Here is a 24409-nt window from a genome sequence, read left to right on the forward strand (position 1 = left end):
CATAAATATTCACTCAAGTATAGTAGAAAGTAAAATTATAAAAATACTGAACTCCGAGAGAAAAATTCAAAACGGAAAGCCTTAATCAAATGGCAAAATCAAAAGCTGAAACACACCAAATGAATGGATAACAACGGTCATATTCCTGATTTGGTACAGGTATTTTCTTGTGTAGAAAATGGTGGATTGAAAATAGTTATGACGATATAAGATAATCATTTAGACCTCTTGCCCTTAAAATCCCTCTGCATTTGGCAAAACTTTTTGGAATTTTGGTCCTCATGGCTATTTAACTTTATACTCTATTTGTCCTTTTTAACTTTTTTGAATTCGAGCGTCACTTATGAGTCTTTTGTAGAGGAAACGCGCGGCTGGCGTAAATACAATATTGTATCCTGATATCTATGATGAGTTTATGATTTTGGCATCAATGTAAATGTCAAGGGCTCCGCTCTTTTTAGTTCCAGGAAAGGACAAAGACCATGCACTCTTAGGGACTTTCCTTTTTGAAATTTCTAGTTCAGTCATTTGTATGATTTTACTTCTTAATGTTAGTTCGAGTAACTTCAAAATTTGAATGTTTTTGCAGAGGAAATTATTTAATGGATTACTAAAAAGAATATATTGTTTAAATATATACAAGAATTGGTAAATGTACATATCAAAGATGTAGATATATGCAATAATGTCTTGTAGAAAACAGAAAAAAATCGTGACTGGCATCAGAGAAAACCTGACTAAATAAACTCATCATAGATACCAGGATTACAATTTTATATTGACGCCAGACGCGCGTTTCGTCTACAAAAGACTCACCAGTGACGCTCGAATCAAAAAATGTTTAAAAGGCCAAATAAAGTACGAAGTTGAAGAGAATTGAGGACCAAAAATGTCAAATGCAGCCCAGGTTATCTATTCCTGAGGTAGAAAAACCTAAGTATTTCAAAGTTTTGTTAACAGTTAATTTATTATAATTATGAATATATATCAATTATAACTCAAGTCAACACAGAAGTGCTGACTACTGGGCTGGTGATACCCTCGGCGAAATAAATCTCCACCAGCAGTGGCACCGACCCAGTGGTTGTAAATAAACTCATCATACATGTAGATACCAGGATTGAAATTTTATATTGATACCAGACCTACTAAATGCAGGTAATCAAAGACTTCAAAAGAAATTTTAAATCACTGGAAATAAATGTATCCCGCTTTTAAAAATACAATGTATAACATAACGTCACAAAATGGTAATGAAGACACAATGCAATCTTGTTGTTGGTTTGTGCTTACATTGTGGGGAAATATTCGCAGGCTGCTGACTATTAAAAATTAATGATAATCGAACACAGAATATTTCTTCAGTATTTTATATTTTCCAACCAACTGCCAATTGGAAGTTATGCATCATAAAAAGTAACAAATTACAAATACCCATTAATAAAATCATAAATCATAAAACAATTCTTTCATACATAGCAGTCACACTGGAATATAATGTTAGCTCCCGCAGTCACGCATATTCTCATAATAACATGTGTTAAAGGTACTCCTTAGTGGAAGTTGTATTCCAGTTGATAATACTAATTTTGAGAGAATAAGTAAAACATCAATATATATCATTATTTAAAATCCAAAACGTATGTGTTTCAAACGATTTTTGCATGAAATTGTTAAAGGGGCATTAGCTGTAAATTCGTGATCACCGATTTGACTCAAAATCTAATATTATATGTATAAGTTAACATACTTAAACGTATATAAAAATTTAAAATAACAGTTAAAAATAACAATGCATAGATGATAGAACCATTTTGAATGCATTAGTATTTCATGCATATTCAAATTAGTCTAGAAACCGATATGACCTCTGTAGATAGCCGACGGTCACATATCTCGATGTATGAATAAATAAAAAATATGAATAGACAATCAACTACATGCAATTGTTAAATAACGAGGTCCGTTTGAATTCATGTTATAGATAAAAAAAATCATGTATATCATCGTATTATCTGTATTAAAATGATTTTTTGTGGGCCAGATGAGTCAAACAACCCATATCCACTAAATGTTAAATTAAAGATTTGCATGGATACTGATCTATATGAGGTTTAATTATTGACTGACAAGCCAATAATACATGTCAATAATTTTGACTGCTAATAACAGAATATTATTGAATATCCTGCATTTATGAATGTTTTAATAAAAAAAATCTTATTCTTGCTTGTCGTATTCGTATCTAATGCCACTTGAAAAGATATTAAAGTACTAAACAATTAGTTATTGATGGGAATAATTAAAGCATGTGTATGATTTAATCATAAAAGCTTAATGATAATAAAAAAATAATAGTAAAAATTTACATTTAGTCTAAAAAAAATAACATTTCTATAACAAACATGATAAAGACAAGTATTTTGTGTAGTTTATATATGACATTGGCATCATACTAAAATTGCATGGCATAAAATTACAGTTAATTGTATAAATAATGAACTGCAATGTCAAATTATTCTACTTTGGAGAATTATAGTTAATTTTAAGTCCTCCCATTGCTATAACTATTTCCATTTGGTTCCATGACATTACCATCTTTACCAATAACAGAATTTCCGTTTGATATTTTATAATTACTTTTATTGTCTATTGTTTCAGTGTTAGCCTCGTTTCCATCCTCCTCTTCCGTATCACTACGCGTGTCTTGAAGCTAGACGAAAATAAAGGAAATATATTGATTGATATACTGAGGGTTTGTAATCATGGGGTTTCCCAATTCAAATCAATTGTCTTAAGCACGTGTTACTTAGATGTAATTGCATAACAAATGCTCTTTTTTTTTTAAACAACAGCTGCATGTCTTAGAATGTTCTATTTGATTGTAACTTATATCAACTTTTTAATTACTATAAAACAACACTTCAATATGATTCAAAATAAAAAGGGAAAAAAACATGTATGAACAAATATCACGGTTTCGGTACTCATACATCTTCGGATTTCAATTGTTTGGCTTTGGGCATTCCTCATGAAGGTAAATCTAGAAAAGTGCGTCCGACGCAAGAAATTATTAAACATGTTGTTTTCAATTTTTTTACACGATATTCCAACAGTCCTGCTGATCTTGATGCTTTTTCAAATAAGTTATGTTTCCCTGTCATGCAAAGCTCTGATTCCATGTCCGTATTTGGCTCTATTTTTGTTTCTATTTGGTTTTATCAACACTTCGCCGTTTGTAATAGGTTTTGAAATTTCAAACAGTTTATCTTCGAGCATCACTGAAGAGACTTTAAATTACCAACTGGTGCAGTAAAATGTGTTCTGTTAATTTTCTTACCTTTCCTTTTGTGAATTTTGTTGCTGCAGACTTCAAAATAATTATCGTCCACATGACATGGAGTATTTGTAAAACTACCAATAAAGATTTTAAAACTTGTCCAATGGTACTTCTATCATGCATTTGTATATATGGCCGATTTTCATTAGCATAAGCTGGAAGGTCTATATATATAGAATATAATATTCTGCAAACAAGAAGTACGACACATTGTTAGTTCAATTTGATTCAACAACAGACCACAATGTACAGATAATAATATAAAGAGACATGTACTTCGTTTGTTCTGTTCACTTGCCTGTCATTGATCCTTGACAGTATATATCTAACAACAGGTCAACATAGGGCCTTCGACAATGGACAAAGGTAAGTTATAAAAGTGTCTGTCATATTTGCTTTTCCTAAATTGTATTGTATTGATTAGTTCCTTAGTTTCTCGCTTGAATTGTTTAACAATTTTTATGTCGGACCTTTTATAGCAGACTATACGTTATGGGTTTTTCTACGGATGTTTGAAATAGTTATCAAAGGTACCAGGATTATAAAAAACGGACAATGACTTATAGTTGTTTTTTTCGAATTCATTTGAACTCTGGTGGATAGTTGTCTCATTGGCAATCATACCGCATCTCCTTATTTTTATATTGCAGGAGGAAAAATTATGTATGGAAGTGTTTTGTGGGACAATTATAAAAAAAAAAATGTTTTGCTTCGTCTTTGAAATTTGCGGATAATATATTTAGTATGTCACTCTTCAATAAGAGTGAAGTGTGACAATGCGATTTCTGGTATTTTTAGGTAAACACCTTTTTTTTCTAATTGCTAATGTATTAATACATAAGTTTATAAATTTGGTGCACTATTCGCCATACCACATTAATAAATAAATAACACTAAGTAAACTACTTACACATATGGATAAACCATAAGTCTTGTTATTATCCACATAGGAAGAAATAGTGCAAAAACGATGTCCGCCATTTTTTGCATTTTAATATAAACAGCTATTTTTGCCAACTGAAAAATATGCAAATTTTATCATACATTCAAAAACATATTCCACGTCATTAATTGTTTTACTATATTTGCCGATTTTCGATAATGAGATTTTATCGACAAGCGAGTGGTTTTAATGGGAACAAATGATGTCGCTTTTATTGAAAAATGTATAACCCCCAGTTCAAGATTCATAAAGAACCAAGGCGCCTCAGAGGCCGAGTTGTCCAATGAGTCGTACTTATATATCACTAGCCTGTCAACACTTAGGTTGTGAGTTCGTATCCGACACGTGACAGATGTTTTCGATTCCAATCTGAATTAACTAGGATTGTCAGTTTCTTATCGGAGATCGGTGGCTTTAAAGTTACTACAGCTTCCTCCACCAATACAAACTGATAGCCACGAAATAACGCAAGTGTGCTAGCAGCAGCGTTAAACACCAATCAATAAGTCTATTCTCAAGAACCTTTCAAAATTCAGTCTAACTATAATTATATTTTTTTCTTTTTAATTTTGATCAACAATAACTTTAACCCACCTGAATAGTGTTGATGGTTTGTCTTTTATCATTTGTGAAATTTATTCACGACTTTCCTAGTTTGTTATTGTGCGATTGACAGTTTGATATACACATATTCTATCAATACTTGATTGTTGTAGGAGATCGTCTACTGACCTAGATGTCTTCCTCTGTTTTTGATGCTATTTGCATTGACGTATAAACCATAATTCGTTGCATTCTAACTATTTAAGGCGAACTAGACAACGTTTAAGGTAAGTTACCATTTTTAAATGAATAGCAATCGGAAAGAGTTCGACTCATCAGATAAGTACTATTACTAAGCAAAACTACAACTAACAAAAAGACAAAAGATACATATCACCGATCTAAGGGTATAACGACATACTGAAAGCGATTCAAAGCCAAATTTCAACATATTTCCTATGCACATCGTATTAATCCATATAGTTAGTTCAAATGCGTGTGATATAAGGCAGATAATTCAATGAACGACAGTCATCAAGAGAACCCTTCTGATTTATTTACATAACTCATGTATTCAAGTACACTTCCAACTGAGTTTGTGTAAAAACGTTTTTGGAAGTCTAAGAAAAGCAAATCCAAAAACATAGAATTAATCTAATATTATTGGACCGTTAGTGTTAAGTACCTGTCTTTGTAAGAATCATGCAGAGGGTGATTTAAATAGCAGTTAAGTCCTCTTTGTTTTCTTTTAAAATATACAATAATCGTATTAAACCAAACTAGGAAAACAATATGTTCTAGAAAACGGCCTTCTGTGCATTTCTAGGCAGTTCATGTTTATCGGACGTATACAAACTTTTTTATTATTATGTTAATTTTGAGCGGACGCAATCCTCAAAATACACTACTTACAGCTAACAAATAATCCACTTGGTCGTGAATTACTAATACTAATGTCCCGATGCGTACACAATTTATAGACCATGATAAAATCATTAATGCTACTGTTACGCTGTGATGAACTAAAAATTCCATAAAATCCTAAAAAAAGAAAAAAAATGTTGAAATACTGAGAAAATAAGAACAGAGATACATGAATTAATAATTTAAAAATAATCAAATAATTCCTCAGAAACACATTCAGAATTTTTGCCGCCGTTCTTGAAAAGAATACTAATGGTTAAAATTTGTCAAAAATCTGATCAATATCCTGTGATTCTTGGCTGGAATTTCAAAATTGATTGTAGAAACATTTACCTAATCAGTAAGCTCCTCGATTCGGCCGTTTCCAGTCGATTTTGTTTTCGTTTATTTAGTTTTCAATCCAAAAAAATCGACAAAGAAAATCTTTTTCGGATCATGTCCGTTCTACAGGAAACCGTTCAGACAACACATGACATTGCTTAGCTCGTCGATCCTGGCTTAACTCTGAGATTGGACCGGGATCACAGGCTATGATATTTTTACAATTTTGATCGATATAACAAAATATGTCAAAACATAGTCCGAAACTACAAAATCGGCCGAGTTTCCTGAAAGTTACGGGTCGCACCTAACTGTAAGAAGAACTTTGTCGAACTTTCCGGAACTTTCACGATCCGGAGGACTCTGTTGCGAAAGCAAGGCACTGCATACAGACAATGATGGAACCTTCCTGACCATCGACTTTTCACTGTTCTTGTCGTAGCGCTATAAGATCTCAAACTGAACCGCCGCATAAATTATAAAATTTAAAGTAAACTGGTAATGTTCATAGCTTTTTTTTAAAGAACGATGATAGACATGTGCAAAAAAGTCCATAACTGATAAAAATGAATTGTGTGTGCATTCATGTTGTTATTTTGTTTCACTGCAAGTAAAGTGGTTTAGAAGCAATTTAAGTACTTTTTAACTTTTCTAGGAAATCTATACATGATCCGATTATAAAATCTTGCTTTCCGGTGTTTGATGTCAGTGATGTAGATAAATTTAAAAATTCATCTCTTTTAAAAAACAAAGATATTTTCTATGAAATGGAGAGGAAATACATCATCTTTTATAGTCAGTAAATATCATGTCTATATTCTACATATAAAATTCAAGCTCCATCAGATAATACCTTTCTTTTGTGGTCAGTAAATATCATGTATAGGTACGACATATAAAATCCAAGCTCTACTAAGTAATACCAATATACATCATTAGTTACTGCCTGAAAATAAGATGAATGGATTGGTAATATTTATTATTAAAAACAGTTAAAATTTGTATCATGTGTGTGACATCAAGATTAAAGCTATTTGATTTTAAAACGCCTGTTTTTGTTTTCTATTTTTCGTGTTGAAGCTTTTTATAGCGGCCCGACTATACGGTAAGGGGTTTTCTCATTATAGAAGGCCACACAGTTGTTTTTAAAGCTTACATCCCTTTATTTGAACTTATGTGAATAGTTGTCTCATTGGCAATAATACCACAAATCCTCATTTTAAAGTTAAAACTATTTATGGGTTTGTGATTTCGTGGAATACATCCCTATTCAATATCATACTTTTTTTAAACTTGAAGTGCATTAAATAATCATAAATCATGCAGAGGGATCCTTTAAAAATTATACTATTATCATAGATATATAAATAGGAAAAATTACATCTGTTAGGAGGGTCTTGAAGGTTTTTTTTCAATTCTGTAATCTTTATTTTCAGCTATTTTTCTCTTTTCTTTACTAATTTTGCCTATTATTTTCTATTCTTTGTGTTTTAGCACAATATTAAGCCTTATTCTAATGTATTTTCTATTTTTCTCAAATCTTTATTTTTAGTCCTTTACACTGTATTTTTTTAATATTTTTTTCTCTTTTCTTTAAACCGCATCTAGACCCTCTTCAACAGAATCATTTATCTCATATCATATATAAAAGTATATACCTGTGCTGGCCAACCTATCCAGCAATCCATTGAATTTGTCAACCATGGTTTCTGTTATGAAAAATAATAATCATGACATTAAGCAAAAGAAAAAACAACAAATATAGGGTGAATAGGAGCAATTTGGTTTTGTGTCGGTTGGTTGTTGTCATGATTATAAACCCTAATCTCCTTTAGAGTTAATTTTCTAAAGCATGTGGAGCAAGACTTTGGAAAGCTTGGTTTCATTTTTACATTTTTTATACTAAGCCATTATTACACTGTCAGATTCTTTTAATATATTTTAAAGGAGGCAAATATTTGATGAAAATTGCTCAGTCAACTACGAAGTTGACTAGTATGTTTACAACTTGATTGCCCATGCTTCAACTGATTGTCTTTTAATCTATCCACCGCTACTCGCTTACTCATGGAAGCATACATATAAAATCATTGCGTAATCACTGATCTAATTTAAATTGATTCTGTGACTTTTATATTAATTATTGTATATTAATTTATTGTACACTTATAATTGGAATAACATCCAATTAAATTCAAATTTAATATATACATGTTTAACTTTGTCCATGTCATATATTGTTAGAAGATGTCAATCTTACAAAGCTTGAGTAAACGCCTATCATTTAAGTGATAGCGGTGGATAGATTAAAAGACAAATCAGTTGAAGCATGGGCAATCAAGTTGTAAACATACTAGTCTACTTCGTAGTTGACTGAGCAATTTTCATCAAATATTTGCCACCTTTAAAATATATTAAAAGAATCTGTAATAATGGCTAGTATAAAAAATGTAAAAATGAGACAAAAATATCACGTGATATTGTAAAGTAGATATTATATCATTTATTACAGGAAACATGTACTTTTATACTGCTCAAATATAATACGCATGATATGACATTTTCAACGAAAAGAAGATCCATTTTGCATTGCTAATATGCATTTAAGTGATAATGTATATGATTTTGAAATGACATTTTTAAGAAAAGAAAGTGTTAAGTAAAAAACGAAAATCTAAGAAAGGTTTGTTATAAATCATGTCAGTACTGACTACTGAGCTGATGATACCATCGGGGACTGATACATTTTGTACTCCACCAGCAGTGGTATCGAACCAATGCTGTAATGTTCATTAATGGTTCCAGATTTCATCGGGGACTGATACATTTTGTACTCCACCAGCAGTGGTATCGAACCAATGCTGTAATGTTCATTAATGGTTCCAGATTTATCTTCATTGAGAACGGTCAAAGCAGACTAGTTGAAAGCCAATTTTAAATTAGATATTGACTTATTTTATCTTGTCATTTCATTACATCATAAAGACAAGCTGATACTAGATCGTTTATGAAAATTAAAAAAAAAAACATTATCATCTTTAAGATATCTAGTACATGATCAGCTTCTGGTACTAGATCGTTTATGAAAATAAAAAAAACCCAACATTATCTACAAATATATTTGTATCAGCTGGTCTATCAGCTGGTACTACTAGATCGTTTATGATCGTTTGTGATAATTTAAAAAAAACACATTATCTACAAATATTCTTGTATCATCTTGTCTTTTTTCTCGATACTGAGACTTGAAGTCAAATGAATGAATAAAATATAATATTAATATAATCCTAGTAAAAAATACTTACATCCCACAAGACATAAAGTCCATACCATGATAACAAAGAATAAAAAATAAATGACCATCTGAAAAAAAAATGTCATACCTATAGTTGATTATCATAATTTGTGGCAACGAATACACTTTTAAGCATTTAGAGGGGTAGATACTATTGGCCTTATTTCACATGTATTTGTACTATTTCGCTGGTTACTGTTGCTCAATTTTACATCAGCCGTTTAACCGTATTAATAGATCTCGACGTGCACATTCGATAAATGAGCAAACCGTAAGCCACGGTCCAGTAATTCAGGGTGTTGTTCCTTGTTGAAGGCTGTATTTTACCCTACATTCGATATTTGAGCAAACCTAAAGCCAGGGTCCAGTAATTCAGGGTGTTGTTCCTTGTTGAAGGCTGTTTTTACCCTACATTCGATATTTGAGCCAACCTAAAGCCAGGGTCCAGTAATTCAGGGAGTTGTTCATTGTTCAAGGCTGTATTGCATGTTAATCTACAGTTTGTTAAAAATCCACGCCATTTGTTTTCTATTGGTTACTCGTCTCATTTACAATTATATCCCCTTATTTTTTTATTAAAAGGGGACGATAAGCAAGTTATAGAATTAAATCAAAGTTCCAGGAGTCGGCTGGAGGTGTGACATGCAAGTTATTATTTTTATTTGAATCATTTAGTGTCTTTCACTGTCTCTTGCTCGTATTTTTACACAAAAAAACTCTTCACTTTACAAGTACAACAGAGCATAATTTAACATATATATTTTTAACTTTTAAAAGTAATAAACCTTTATATACCCAGCATCACTTAGTCTTTTTAAATCTGAGGCCTGGCTATCTTTACGTCTTTTTCTGAACCAAACCTGTACTTGTCTTTCTGTCATACCAGTTTTCTTACATAACATCTGTTGATGTAAAAAAAACTTTACTTCAATCAACTTTTGAGAATATTTAAAAAAGCATAAACAGTGTCAATTTGAAATAAAAATGTTTAAAATTAATCAAATTTATCCTGCATATGCTGAATTTGACGTGGCCAATCACATTTACCGTTAAATAAAAGTCGTCTTTGTCACTTCTTCATAGAAACATATTTTTGTTCTTTTCTGTCGTTATAGAAATATCGTATACATATTTAAATGTGGAAGACAATAAGTTTTCTTCTATATTTATGTGTTTGTGTGTGTGTGTGTTTTTTTTCGCATTTCGATGGTCTATTGTCTCATAAACGTAAACTATACTGTAAACCAAGTTATTTTCGCGGATACTTGATTTTGCGTTTTGCCCTTAAAGTTTATTTGCTTACTTCGCGGCGATTAAATTTCGCAATTTCCAAATTTATTTTTTGTAGTTGAATAAGGAGAGCTCCAAATTTTATTTATTAGCGTTCTTCTAGCGAAAATAAATCGCCTAGTTGGTTTACAGTACCCCATTTCCTTTTTAGTCCACAAAGTCGACAAGGGACGAATAACTTCATACACTTTTTCTTTGATCTGATAAATATTTTAATAGTCCGTTCAGAAAATAAAAGTTTAAACCACCGTCTGTTAAAATCAAAAACCAATTTCTTTCAAAGGAATCTTTAAAAAATTCTCTCTGTTAAATTAACTTACCAAAATGACGTCATCTTTAGGAGACTTGTTTTTAATATATTCTGACTCTAACACTGGTTGACGAATATAATGTTGCTTTGCGACTGTTTCTTTAATATCAAAATAAGCTCCAAACGGTACCACGATAAACCTGGTAATGATAATTATTATTTTAATTTTCAAAAACAGATCAATATAATCATTTAAGTCATAATTATTATTACTATTGCTATATTAATACAAATAAGAAACATTAACAAAAATATATATAGAAAGAAGTCTTTCTTTTAATCATTTGACGAGCGTTCATATATGTAACATTAACAAAAACATATATATAAAAAAGGTAACGAATAGGGAATAGGGAATAAGTAACCATCTTGACGCCTTCCCCTTAATCATTTGACGAGAGTAGCATGTAGTTTTTTCTTTCATTTGACTATTTATTTTTACAACACATCGGCTGTTAAGATTTCGAGTCTTAACAAAATACAAATTACTAACAATGAAAAATAGAAGGCTCACATATATTGTTTTCTTTTGACGAAAGATTAGTAAATTATAGAATAAAATCAAAATGTCAGGCGCTTATTCAGCCGGGTTGCACCCGGCGCCACCCCCTTAAAAAGTAATCTATAGTGACAATCAGCTAATTTTTTTTATTGAAATATTATCCTCTAACTTCTTATTCTAAAGAGCCCCCTCCCCCTTCCACCACACACACCCATCCAAATTCCTTGCACCAAATCTCAGATCCGCAAATTTTTCTGTGCTGTTATAATCAATAAAGGAGTAATTAAGGCCTTGTTTTGGCCCAAGAAAATAAAATGTTTGATATGATATCTTTATTGCAAAATTACACCCATAAGGGTCAAGCAATACAAACAAACATTTATACATTTTAAACACAATGCAATACAATATAATACAATACAATATAATAGAACATATTTTAAGAGTTCAAATTATAAATTGTTGTATAACACAATCATGAGCTTGTCTGACATGGGTCTGATCCCCTGAGTTCTAAACATTTTTAAAGACTGCTTAATGAAGACTCCAATATGACAAACAAGTTCAGGGATGGGGTTTAGAATGTGTTTTAGTTTATTAAATGTATCAAGATGTTGAAATAACGGTACATATTCTTTTAGATAAGCAAAAAGTTTAGAACGCAATGATATGTTAATGTCACAATACAAAAAGAAATGAAATTCGTCATCTAGGACCCCACATTTTTTACATAATCTTTGTGCTCTTGGAATGTTTCTGTACCTTTTGATAACTATTTCAAATTGGCACATAATGTTTAGAAATTCATAGGGTCAAGAAATATAAATGAAAAACATAAAGATTTTTATCTGATGACGTCACAATTACGTCAAAAATATGTACTGTTTTCACAAAAACGATGAAAAATACAGAATTTATGCAGTTTTCTATCTTTGTTTCTATTATGGAAACATCGTGTGCAGACAAGAAACAACAAAATAATTTAACAGAAGCATTATTATAACTATTGACAAAATCTCACCAAATATAAAGTTGTTTCTTGGGTGCGCACATACTTTTTCAATCTAAAATATACTTAAAATTTGATAAAAAACGAGGAAAATTACAAAATTTTAGAAAATATGCAAATTAAGTCATGATTTGTTGCCATGGTATCTTGTTCAATGACAAATTTGTTTTGTTTTTCTGAATACCTTGTACCTTAGTCAAGTTTTTAGTAATTTAAGGATATGTACAATAATTTTTAAATTTGCAATATTTTTGGGCCAAATAAGGGGCTTAATATCCTTTATCGAACATTTTGATATTGCGACCTTTTTTTTTTTTTTTTATATATATATATTATAAAAATCAAGTACATGTATTTATTAATATAGTTATATATTTACCTATCAAACAATTTTCGTAGTACAAACATAGAAATCGCCATTGCAAAGGACGGAAGTATTATATCAGAGAGAATCGGAACATAGCTACCAGGGGCCAGTTCTGCTTCATCCTCTGGTCTCAGTATACTGGGCTGCAACCGGTTTATCTGTTTGTTGAATGTTTCAAACATTTTTTTCCCTTGTTTTCACTGATCTGCAATACGAAAATGAATTCTTCATTTAGTCAATCGACAGAAAATTACATTTCAAGGTTAACATAACGAATAAATTGATTGATTGATTGTTGGTTGCTTAACGTCCAGTGGCAAATATTTCAAGCATGTTCAGGACGAGAACAAGTTAACAATAAATACAATAGGTTGGTCTTGTAATAATAGAAGCCATCCTGGGTGATGGTCGGGGAAATTTGGACTGTAACTGGAAAATGAGGGTATATTGGATAGGGACAGAAATTTTGCCTTGCAACAGGCCACCTACGAACCAATCAAAGGAGTTGTTGCAAGGCTTCTTAACGTGCAAAGAGCATGACACTCTCTTTACACGATGCATCGGATTAAACGTCCGCATTCAGACTGGACCTTCGCGCGAATTAACTATATTAAGAAATTCATTATGATTGATAGATTCATTGATTATTATATGTTTATAACGCCATTTTGAGCACTTTATGCAAGTTTTAATTTAAGAAAGCCGGAATGCGCGGAAAGAACTGCCGACTAGAATTGATAGACTAGTGATACAGTGGATGAACTACTTAGACCACTCGGCCATCGCCCTTGGCTTATGAATATGCATCATGACTATTTTGAAACAGAAATCGTACAATAGTGTTTTCATTAAAAAAAATACTATGTGAACTATATATATTTTGGTATAAAAAGGTGTCTTTGTCGTATAAGTTTGAGCTGAATGTTGGCCGCTGAGCATAAATGTCAAACTTTACGTTTTTAGTAACATATCATGACACCATAATACTTGATGTAATTCATTTAGTAAAAATTTCAAACAATATTGTATTTAATGCATATTATTCAATATCAATGGCCTGTTACGTAACATTATATTAATACATTGAAAATCGGTAATATTTCGCATACTAGTATATCATCTGTCCTTTGTCATTGTGTCTTCGTTGATAGCTCAAATTCTCTACTACATATAAAAATACTAGTAACACTAAATCATAAAACGTCGAACTTTGTCATTCAGGAATTTTGTGTTATCTTTAAATGTTTCTGCTTGAATTATTTTCATCTTTTTTTATATCGACAATTAAGAGCTTGACATATTGCAGTTTTGGGTTTAAATTATTAAGAATTTTACAATTTGACTGCGAAAAATTTGAGAGACTACTTAACTTTTAGACATTTGCAACTGATTGTTACATTTTGTTCCTGTTGAGCGGTTACACCACTGTCCCAAGTTAAGGATAGGGTTGAACGTCTAACGTCTCGTCATTTTTTTTGCGCCTGTCCTCAACCATGAGCTTTTAATGCATTGGTTTTCATTGAACGTGTCTCTCATGTTTGTTTGTTTTTATTCATTAATAGGACATTAGAATTATCGTTTCATTTGTTTCACATTACAACGATGAGAGTTTTTAATTACCTTGACGGGCTATACAGCCCTTGCACGGTCGGGATTCACATTTTACGTGTCGTGGGGGGGGGCTATTATAGCCAACTATATGGTATGAATTTTTCTCATTGTTGAAGGCCGTACGGCGACCTATAATTGATAACATCCACGTCATTTGAACTGGATAGTTGTCTAATTGTCAATCATAATACGTTTCCTAATCAGTTTTATAAGGACTTACAAGAAAGTGGTAAATTTTTAGAACAGATTCGTCTCACTTTTTTTATTGAATTTCAGGGTAACGATCTGGATTGCCTTTATTTAAACTGCAGGCTGATGGCTAAAATTAGAATAACATTTCGATATAAAGAACGTTATCTTGTCACACTTTCGTAAAAACAAAATCAGCATTAGTCAACGTAAACGGATAATTATTATATCCCCATCCCACTCCTCCTTAATACAGTATTGGTATTATAAATAGATTTAAGAAGATGTGGTATGGTCCAATGAGACAACTCTCCATCCAAGTCACAGTAGGTTCTTCAACACTGAGCCTTGGCTCACACCGAACAGCAAGCTTAGAAGGGCCCCAAAATGACTAGTGTAAAACCATTCTATGTATATATGCGTTACTACTCATTCTGAATTTGTCCTCTGAATTTGCAGTTTCTTTTCATTTTCGATTTCATTTACAGACATTTTTTCTGCTTAGCTGAACAGTAATTTAACATTTTTTTCCGAAACGCGAGGTTAAAGCTTAATTATACATTTCACTTACTAATGCCAACAAAAAATAAAATACTAAACGTTAATAAAGAACACCAGGGCGCGTTGAATTAACCCATAAGATTGTTATTCAGTCCAACACAGCAGGGACTTAAACGCCATTTTTTGTCAATTGTAATGTTTCTTATAGAAAAGTTTATCATGTAAAGAACAACGCAACCAGAGATGACCGATGTCTTAGCAAACCTGTAGTTTACTTGCATAATATGAATGTAATGTCCTGTGAAATGCATAAAATGAATGCATGCAGTGTCCTGTAAGATAATGTGTATTACGAATAAAAGTTTATAACAAAGCAATGTCTGCATAAACCTACCTCATTTATGTGTGATTTCTGTAACATGTAATGGTCAGCCTTGAACCTACTAGTCACGACTAATTCATCAACCACACTAACATGTATAAATTACTATCCACAACCACACAGGAAATAATAAGTTCTACACGGTCTTTCTATCAAAACAGGAAACACTTTAAAAGATCAGGAAACACTTAAAAGATCTTTTAAAAAAAACTGATACAAGATATACTTTAGTACACGAATATACTATATACGAATTATAAATACTATCATCTGTTAGATTGTGTTATAAATATTCTATATATGTGTATTAGTACTATCACACTACCCATATATTATCTTGTCGTAAAGTGCATATATATACCTCTCGTTTAAAATAATAACTACATAAATTAATAAGTTTCAGGAAACGCAGCACTCTCCGCAAAACAGACAACCAATTAACCTGGGAAGTTTTTTTGACAAGAAGCTAGACGTAGTTTGTCTTACGCTCAAAGTTCCAGAAGAAATTGATTGATTTGCTGGTGGTTGTTTGCTCTACTCCAGTGGCAAATATTACATGCATGTTCAGGACAAGAACAAAATACAATAAGTAGAGTCGACAATAAGACGAAAGGCGTGAAACCTGGAATGTTTTTGGGAAATGAGGGCATGTTGGATTGGGACGGATATTTCGCCTTGCAACGGGTCATTCTATAGACCAGTCACAGAGTTAATGTAGTTATGACTTTTTATGTGCAAAGAGCCTTCTAATCCCTTAACAGTTGGCATCTGATTAAACGTCCCAATTCTGATATGTAGTGTCTGCGATTTTTTTTTACAAAATGGGCACACCCACTCTCTACAAGGGTCTAAATGGTTGTCGATAGAAGACCATCGTGACCATATTTCTATATCCCAGTCACCCATTGAGTAGTCAGAAGGAGATCATTGACAGAAGTTGAAAAGATTTTTTTTTTAAAGAAACAGTAAAATACCACTTTTGTGACTTCGTCGTTCGCGCTAGGAAGAAGAAGGAGATCAAATGGCCTACTAGTAAGTTAAATAGATTTGATTAATTTTGAAAAAGAAGAAAAACAAACAATAAAATATAATATTAGTAAGGTTTAAACATGTAGAAGTTATATTCACTTATAGTCGATAAATTTTGAATGCAAAAATAAAACATTTAATGAACGAATCTACATGTCAAAATTCTTTGAAGGGTGACACCCGGAATTGATACTCATGATAATTGGGATTTGATGGATAGATCAAACGCTTTGTGTCCGGGAAATCGAATTTAATCACTTAAGGATATTAACATAAACTAAATTTGAATTTCAAATATAGAGATTAAATGTGAAAGTATGAATCCAACAGCAGAAATTAAACATGATTTCGTACCAGTTGGTTAGCTTAAATACTGTCAGCTTCCTTCAATGTGTTTATAAATAGAATAGAAAACTATCTTTATTCACTAAATATGGTCCCCAGGGTGGCATAGAGCATATAACATGTATAAACAATATCATTATATTATAAAACAGCACATGCATATAAATGCAAATTAAACAATAGACATGTAGTATTTGTAATGAAAAAAAAAGGCAAAAAGGAACACACGACATACAACAAATTAAAAACAGCATATTATAATTATGTTGACATTGACTCAAAAGCAGTATATGAATAGTTTTATACGACCAAAAATATTGAAGTCTGTAAATACTTATAGTTTATGTTTTCGGTCTTGTCAAACTGAATCACCACTTCACAAAATTTTAATACAATGATGTGTGACATAAAAGAATTAAGGGTATTGGCTGTTGCAATTCTCAATGATTCTGTTTATAAACTTCTTAAAAAAAACTATTCCTGAAGATCCAAACAATACTAGTGTTACTGTATACAATGATGTGGAACGTTTATAATGTTTATATCTTAATTGATTTGAACAGCTTTATTCTTTTAAAAGTACAATTATAAGATCTTATAATATTGGTATCATCAATTTCCTATAAATGCTGAAACTATCAAAACTACTGGTCCTACTGTTGCGAGAATTGATAATTATTGCATGCGTTAGAGATCGATTTACAAAATCATAGAATGCAGATATATATTGATTTCCTCAAATGAATTCTATTTAAGGGTTTCTTGAATAAATAAAAAACGTACTTTTAAATTTTAACACTTAGGTATTCGACTACGTAATGGGAAAGGGGGCACTTCTATCCTTTTCCATCCCAAGGGCACTTCAACCTTTTTGAAGTCGGTGTTAGCAGGCTAGCTCAAAATTTTTATACCACAACCTTTCATATATTTTGAAAACACAAATACACATCCTATATTTTTTGTCCAAACATCAACTGAAAGCTTTCAAACTCACGCTATTTCAACAAATTCAGATTTTTTTGTTTTTGTTTTTTTAACTTGCATCTGATGCATTGATTTACAAGCTCACCTATCTATAATGATGTCAATATATGTTGGCTGTGTATGATTCATGACTTATGTAATAAAAAAAATATCAAGATTTTTTAAATGATAACTTTATAGTGGAGGAATGTTAGCAAAATGAGTATTGTTATAAATATTAACTTTTTTTAAACGCAACATATTTGTATTGTTTTCTCTCTGTCGTTTTGTAATTTAAATGCCGGATTTTCTTCATCATCTATCCTATTGTTTGGATTTTAAACTTCTCTACATGTTCTCAGAAAAAAAATCAACAGTTGACTATATTTCAGATATTTATGTTTTAATCAGTAACCGTGTCATATATCAAAAAAATATCTTTACATTTCTATATTTTAGCACATCATCAGTAACATTTAACATGAAGCTTGGAAAAGTGCTCTAGCGCCTCATCCCTACAAGTCAATACATAGTATAACTGTACACATGTTGTGTTCGCCTGTTATTACTGTACTCACGTGTTTTTACCCCCATTATTTTTTAGTGTACAAGGTTTTCATCCCCAATAAAAGAACTTAAGCTTAATGTAGACAAAATCCTCACCAAAATCTACCAAACATTTACTTTTTACGGTATAGTATCTGCACAACACGCCTATATTTGTCATCTATATATAAATAACTATTTTATACAACACTTAACGTATGACACATGTTACTTATTTATATTATGTAAAAAATCCTGTAAAAATGCTTGAAAATCAATGGCTACATATAAACAGGATAAACAGATAAAGCAAAATATTCACTTACAAGAAGAAATAATGAATACATCCATCACAGTTTACGGTCCAACAGATATTATTTTTGTTCTAAAGTTACACTTCGTATGAAATCATGTGATCCCTAAGGAGATGGACAGCGATATTTGTGGATACCTGGGAATGTGTGACATAGAAAGAAACCTTGTGTGTGTGGTGTAGCATGTGAAATAAACAAGAGTGATAATGTGTACGTATTGATTGCTTGATGTACACTATCATTGCAGCTAGGGACCTGTAAAATGAAGTTCAGGACAAAAGAAAAACAGGAGCAGAACAATTTCGTTAAGTCCTGCCTCGCACAGTAATATCAAGTATGGGGATTGTTAACTATCTGATCCACGATCTGATCAATGATATTAATTAGTATAATTCTACTACTTGTTACTGAACTGATGTGAATGTATAGTTATTTCCCATTTTATATGCTAAGCTTAAAAGTCAGTCTTATGTGTGTTTTAACATGAAAAGTTACAATTTTATTTGATTATAAAGATTATCCAGATTTGATCCCGGTGATAGGAGACATACGAAATATACATCTATTGATGATATCTCTTTGCTACTATCAAGCGCATTAAAATAGATTCACACTATATAAATAACACAAACTTGCTGAGAGGGTAATATAGCAGATTGTTACCCCGAGAAAACTAAAGCAAGATGTATTTTTATATTGACAGTCTATGAAAAAAATTATGAGGCCAAAACATAGAACTGTAGCATATTGCCTTTAAAACTATTGATTTGAATTATCGATTTGTATTGATCAGCACTGCGAGAGGGTGACATTCAAAAATTGTCTACCGCTGATCCATGGGATAGAGTGAATTATCTAGACTCCCTCATATTACCGGTAGCTAATTAAAACCAAAAAACTGTCACACGGTCCCTGTTAATTGCCATTCAACATTACAGCCTAAGCAATAGAAAAAATATATAAATAGCGAATATAGCAGATTGTTTCCCCGAGAAATGTTGTCAATTTTGCTCTATTACCCTCTTAGTTATGTTATATTTAATTTATTATAATACTGAATGTTCAATTATTATTGTCTTTTAAATTTTAAATTGAAAGCACTTAACTATGTCGTCATTACAGTTATTAGAAAAGCAGCAAAAGTGAAGCAAGATGTAATTTTATATTGATAGTCTATGAAACAGTTCTGATGTCAAAACCAAGAACTGTAGCATTGCCTTTTAAAAAACTATTGATTTAAATTATCGATTTGTTTCGGTCAGCACGAGAGGGTGACATTCAAAAAGTGTCACCCGCTGATCCATGGGACAGAGTGAATTATCTCCCTCGTATTAGTCGATTAAAACCCAGAGGCGAATTTAGGGAGGGCAGGGGGCCCGGGCTGCCCCTTTTTGGGAAAAAATTTGGTTGCTTATATAGGGAATCACTGAAGCGTGACTGGAGCGGGCCCCCTCTTAGGTCAGTCAGTGGGCCCCCACTTATGAAAATTTCTGCGCCACTGTTTAACCTGGCATTTTAACGTGAAGTATAATTTTAAAAAAAGACTGTCACACTATCCTTTCACAATTCAACATTACAGTCTACGCAATAGACAAAATATATGAAAGATAATTATGCCACCAACAGCACGTATTTCGTCAATTAATAAACGACATAAGACAAATAAAACGATGGTGGGTAAAATAGTATATAAAGTAACCTCATTTTAGATACCAGGCTTAAAATTTTGTACGTCACTCAGTTCGCTCGAATCAAAAACTGTTTTAAAAAAAACAAATTTAAAATAGTATAAAACTACAATTTTGAGAAGCATTGAGGATACAATTGAAAACGAAATTCTTGTTTCATGATTTTTGACAGAAGAACCTTTCTGTCCTAAATGTTTATATAAATGTGAAGACAATCAACATCATTTTTTTGATTGTCCATCATACACATTTTACAAGATCACATTCCTTAATAAACTGTCTGCTTATGGAGTTGATATTGATTTAAAGTTGATACTATTTGGTGATCAATCTATGAGTATTGAATATAATGTGCAGATAGTTAAGGCTGTTCATGAATATATAAAAAAAAATTCAGAGAGATTTGTATAATGAAATGTATTTTATAGTCCAAAACCAAATTAACTTTTACTTTGTATGTCTGTATTTTATATTATATTTAAGCTCCTAGACCCGAACCAGCTGAAAAATAATTAAAACTGAAACAAAAGTTAATAATGAAATGACAGTACATTGAAATTAATATTATTAAAGCTAAAAAGCTAATAAATGCACCTTTATTTCTATATCATTCATATATTCAATTTGTATATCTTTAATTTCTTAAATCTATTTTTTTTCTCTCTGTTCTTATTATTAACATTCTAAATTCTTTTTATATTATTATAATTCTTTAATGTATCAATATGGTTACTACTCGCTGTCGTTTTTCTTCAGGTGCAATAATTTAGTAAAAATAAGTACATGATATCAAACATGTTGTTTTAAAAATGAGTTATTAGATTTATTATTTTAAATAGCTGACTGGAGACCATTTAATTTAATGTGAGACCTCTAAATCAATGCTGGAGCTTATCACCTAGAATATTAAACTTTTTTCATAATTTATTTTCTTATTTTTGTGAGTTAACATTTGAAGCATTTTAAAAATAGTCATACTGTTGATCTGAGTTAACTATTTGAAACATCATTCCAGTCAGCTAAGAGGTATTTTTGAAAAAATAATTCTGTTTTGTCATTATGTTTGTGTATGTGTTGCTTTGTTTGAATGTAATATATTGTACCTTGTTTTGTGGAGAGGGCTTACATAGGCTATGCCTGTTGCCCAATCCAATTCAATTTATTTGAATAAAATATTTTTTAAACTAAAACGAAATTCTAGTCAAGCATCATATAACGTCTCTAGGGATGTATTATATGAGCACTAATAGTTTATCATAAATACCAAACATAAAATTTAATTGAAACCTTAGAAAAAAATGTTACCATATATGAATAGAATTCTGACTTATAATTTTGACATTTTGAACTAATGAGAATATTCATTTACATGTATTTGATCTTATACACTCTGTGTACATGATAATTCACCCGATAACAGCTCCAAGGTAAATACTTTTACACATTATCTATGTATAGTATGTTACAAACTACACATAGTATCGTAAGATGAACGGACTATAGTCAGTTTTTCAGCTATCAAACCTTAATAGTACAATTTAGCGGCGGCGTCTTGAACCAAACACTGGTGACATAAAATGATCACCAGGAACGTCAAATAAACGTCAATTTTAGTAGGTCTATCTTTTATAAAAAAAATAATCATATGGTCGAGGCGTCAAAGGTCGAGGGTAAACGCTTTGGAACCTAAACAAAATATCTTCATCAAATTCAAAAGAGCATTAAAACAGAGCAATCAATATGCATGAGCCTACTTCTCTAATATAAAGTGTTATGAACTTTTCAAACCAAATTACGATCTAAATAAATGCTAAAACGTTCCTAACACCACTTAAATATGACAAAGACAAAGACAACGCGAGACTAATTAATATAAAATTTCCGTTTCTACTTGTGACTTGAAATTGATACTCAGATTAATAGTATACCAAGCGAGTATATATATAGCTACATACGCTATATAAGAAATGTTATGAGGTTAGTTTTCAAGAAATTTTAAAATAATTAACTATATTTAAAAGCAAAATAATTCATAAATCTACAGACCTGAACACGTGGTAGCTTTGTTTTCATTACATATCATTACATATTCAAACGATTCTGTTCTGAAGATCAAAGTTTAAGTTTACAGATATAAAGACATAATGTTCGCTATAATCCATAATATGATAAAACGTAAATAAGGCTCAATTGATGAACTTTATACATAGACCTCGTTATCAATCAATAGTGTGTCATCATACGATAAAAACGTCTGTTGTTTTCACTTCAAATGAAGATGTAAATTAACACTTTCTGTATACATCTTCTCCACTTTATACTTGTGTATATATCAATGAAAGTACCGACTCAGTACATTTAATTAAGCTTCCAGTCAGTTGTGCGGATCCGCCCCTGCGAACTAGGATTCAAGCGAAACTGCCTTTGATTGAAAATGACATAAAGCATAACCATTCAATTAATTTATATTAACCTGATCTAGAAATCACATATTTACAGATTTACCACCGCTAGCAGAAAAACTCTCCAACCGAAATTCCATTTGAGTGTGTTTCATAGCATTGTGTTAAATTTTATAAAGGGGGATGCTGTACGTTTAATTTAAGTTGTTTCACTATTAAAAAATAACCAATCGACCAAAGCCTGAGTTACTCTTCGTGTACGTAAATTCGATTCCTCTATATGTCTCAGTCAAATATTTATGATATTAAGTTTCAAACTTCAATTAAAATTTTTACCACTATTACCAAATGGGAAATACACCATTATAAGATTCATCAGTGTGAATATTTAATATGGGCAACAGGATTTAAAGTAGGGTGACAATTTATCTAATGGACCTAACTACTTCGTGTAAATTTTAGTCTTTTTTTTTTTAAAGAAACCTATATATGACTTTTGGTCAAGGCATGTCGCAGATTGCCAAAGTTATGTAGATTTTTGAAAGTGTTGTCAAAGGTCAAAAGGCTAAACTTAAAAATATCACATTGTTTGTGCATTTGGGAAATTTTTCGGGGATAATTATGATCGCCATGATATCGGCGAAAATCTTCTATGGGATCAAGCTCTGGAAATGTTGCACAAACTCAGCCTGTCATATTTACGCTTGATTTCCCGAGAGATTAGAGACGTATAACCCCGCTTTAAGGATGTCTGCTGCTCTAATTTAAAATAACAAGGATCTCATGTGGTTGCTTAAAATGAAAACAACTTTGATATTTAAACAAAATAAAGTAATAAAATCGATAGTCTCGTGTGTAGTTTTCAAAATACGAGACATTTAGAAGATGGCGGGAAAAGGGTTTTCTTCAGACTTTACTATTTGTTAACATTGGAATTGTTATTTACCCTTTAAACCAAGAAAAAATAACAAGGATTTCATAACAAAAATTCAAATGATCATAAATGATCTATTGAACAGATTTATGAAGACAAAAGTGGGGTCTCGTGTAAAAAAAAATTTAATACATTTGTATGGATAAAACCTGAGAAAATCGAAAATATGACAAGAATTCAAAAACATGACCAGCAGACATCCTTAAACATTTGAAATATACAAATTATCTAGTATATATATACGGGAATTAGAAATGTATCAACAAAAACAGTTAGCTATATCAAATATTGAAGCTATTCATTGAAACAAATCAAGCTATTTTTAAAAATTTTATTTGATGTATATATATTTGTTATTTTTCATAAATGATTACTTATAATGGCATGGGCCAAATTATTGGCTATTAAAATATCTTGCATCTATGTTATAGTAATAAACCATTATTTAAGACGTTTCGACCATGGGCCTTCTTCTGTTTCTTCAGTTTCCTTCTTACCTACATGCTAGATATTTTCCCTTTTACAATCATTAAGATGTTATAGATATAATTGTCTACCATGTAGGTAAGAAGAAAGGCAAAGGCCGAAACGTCTTAAATAATGGTTTATTATTACAGCGACATATAAATACATGTAGTATACATGTCTCTGATTATTACAA

The 24409-nt window shown here is 31.2% G+C and overlaps 1 protein-coding gene across 20 annotated transcripts; it reads right to left on the reverse strand.

Moving 5' to 3' along the window:
• Positions 1-1354: 1354 nt before the first annotated feature.
• On the reverse strand, positions 1355-23154 carry LOC139511638 (ceramide synthase 2-like). Of its 20 annotated transcripts, none has more exons than XM_071298580.1 (13): positions 22459-22710; positions 15540-15694; positions 14676-14774; positions 12857-13049; positions 10977-11106; positions 10162-10268; positions 9377-9434; positions 7730-7780; positions 6925-7017; positions 5739-5867; positions 4251-4357; positions 3341-3527; positions 1355-2713 (listed from the first exon to the last, which is right to left on the reverse strand). In XM_071298580.1, the coding sequence occupies exons 4-13, from the start codon at positions 13024-13026 to the stop codon at positions 2546-2548; spliced, it is 1200 nt and encodes a 399-aa protein (XP_071154681.1). In that variant the 5' UTR covers positions 13027-13049; positions 14676-14774; positions 15540-15694; positions 22459-22710; the 3' UTR covers positions 1355-2545. The 20 variants fall into 20 exon arrangements, with proteins under 20 accessions (XP_071154681.1, XP_071154676.1, XP_071154677.1 ...); XM_071298575.1 differs by having other exon boundaries at positions 15540-15676; positions 22459-22592; XM_071298576.1 differs by lacking the exon at positions 22459-22710 and adding an exon at positions 18737-18902 and having other exon boundaries at positions 15540-15676.
• Between the last annotated feature and the right edge of the window lie 1255 nt (positions 23155-24409).

The sequence above is a fragment of the Mytilus edulis genome, chromosome 2 (assembly GCF_963676685.1).
Source record: "Mytilus edulis chromosome 2, xbMytEdul2.2, whole genome shotgun sequence".
Lineage (NCBI taxonomy): Eukaryota > Metazoa > Mollusca > Bivalvia > Mytilida > Mytilidae > Mytilus > Mytilus edulis.

Coding starts and splice junctions, on each gene's coding strand:
- LOC139511638 (XM_071298574.1), bottom strand. CDS start 13,026: ATGTTTGAAACATTCAACAAACAGATAAACCGGTTGCAGCCCAGTATA. Junction 5,868..6,924: donor TTACTGACCACAAAAGAAAG/GTATTATCTGAT, acceptor TTCTTTTTTTAG/GATTTTATGGAATTTTTAGT. Junction 3,528..4,250: donor CTTATGGTTTATCCATATGT/GTAAGTAGTTTA, acceptor TCTTGTTTGCAG/AATATTATATTCTATATATA.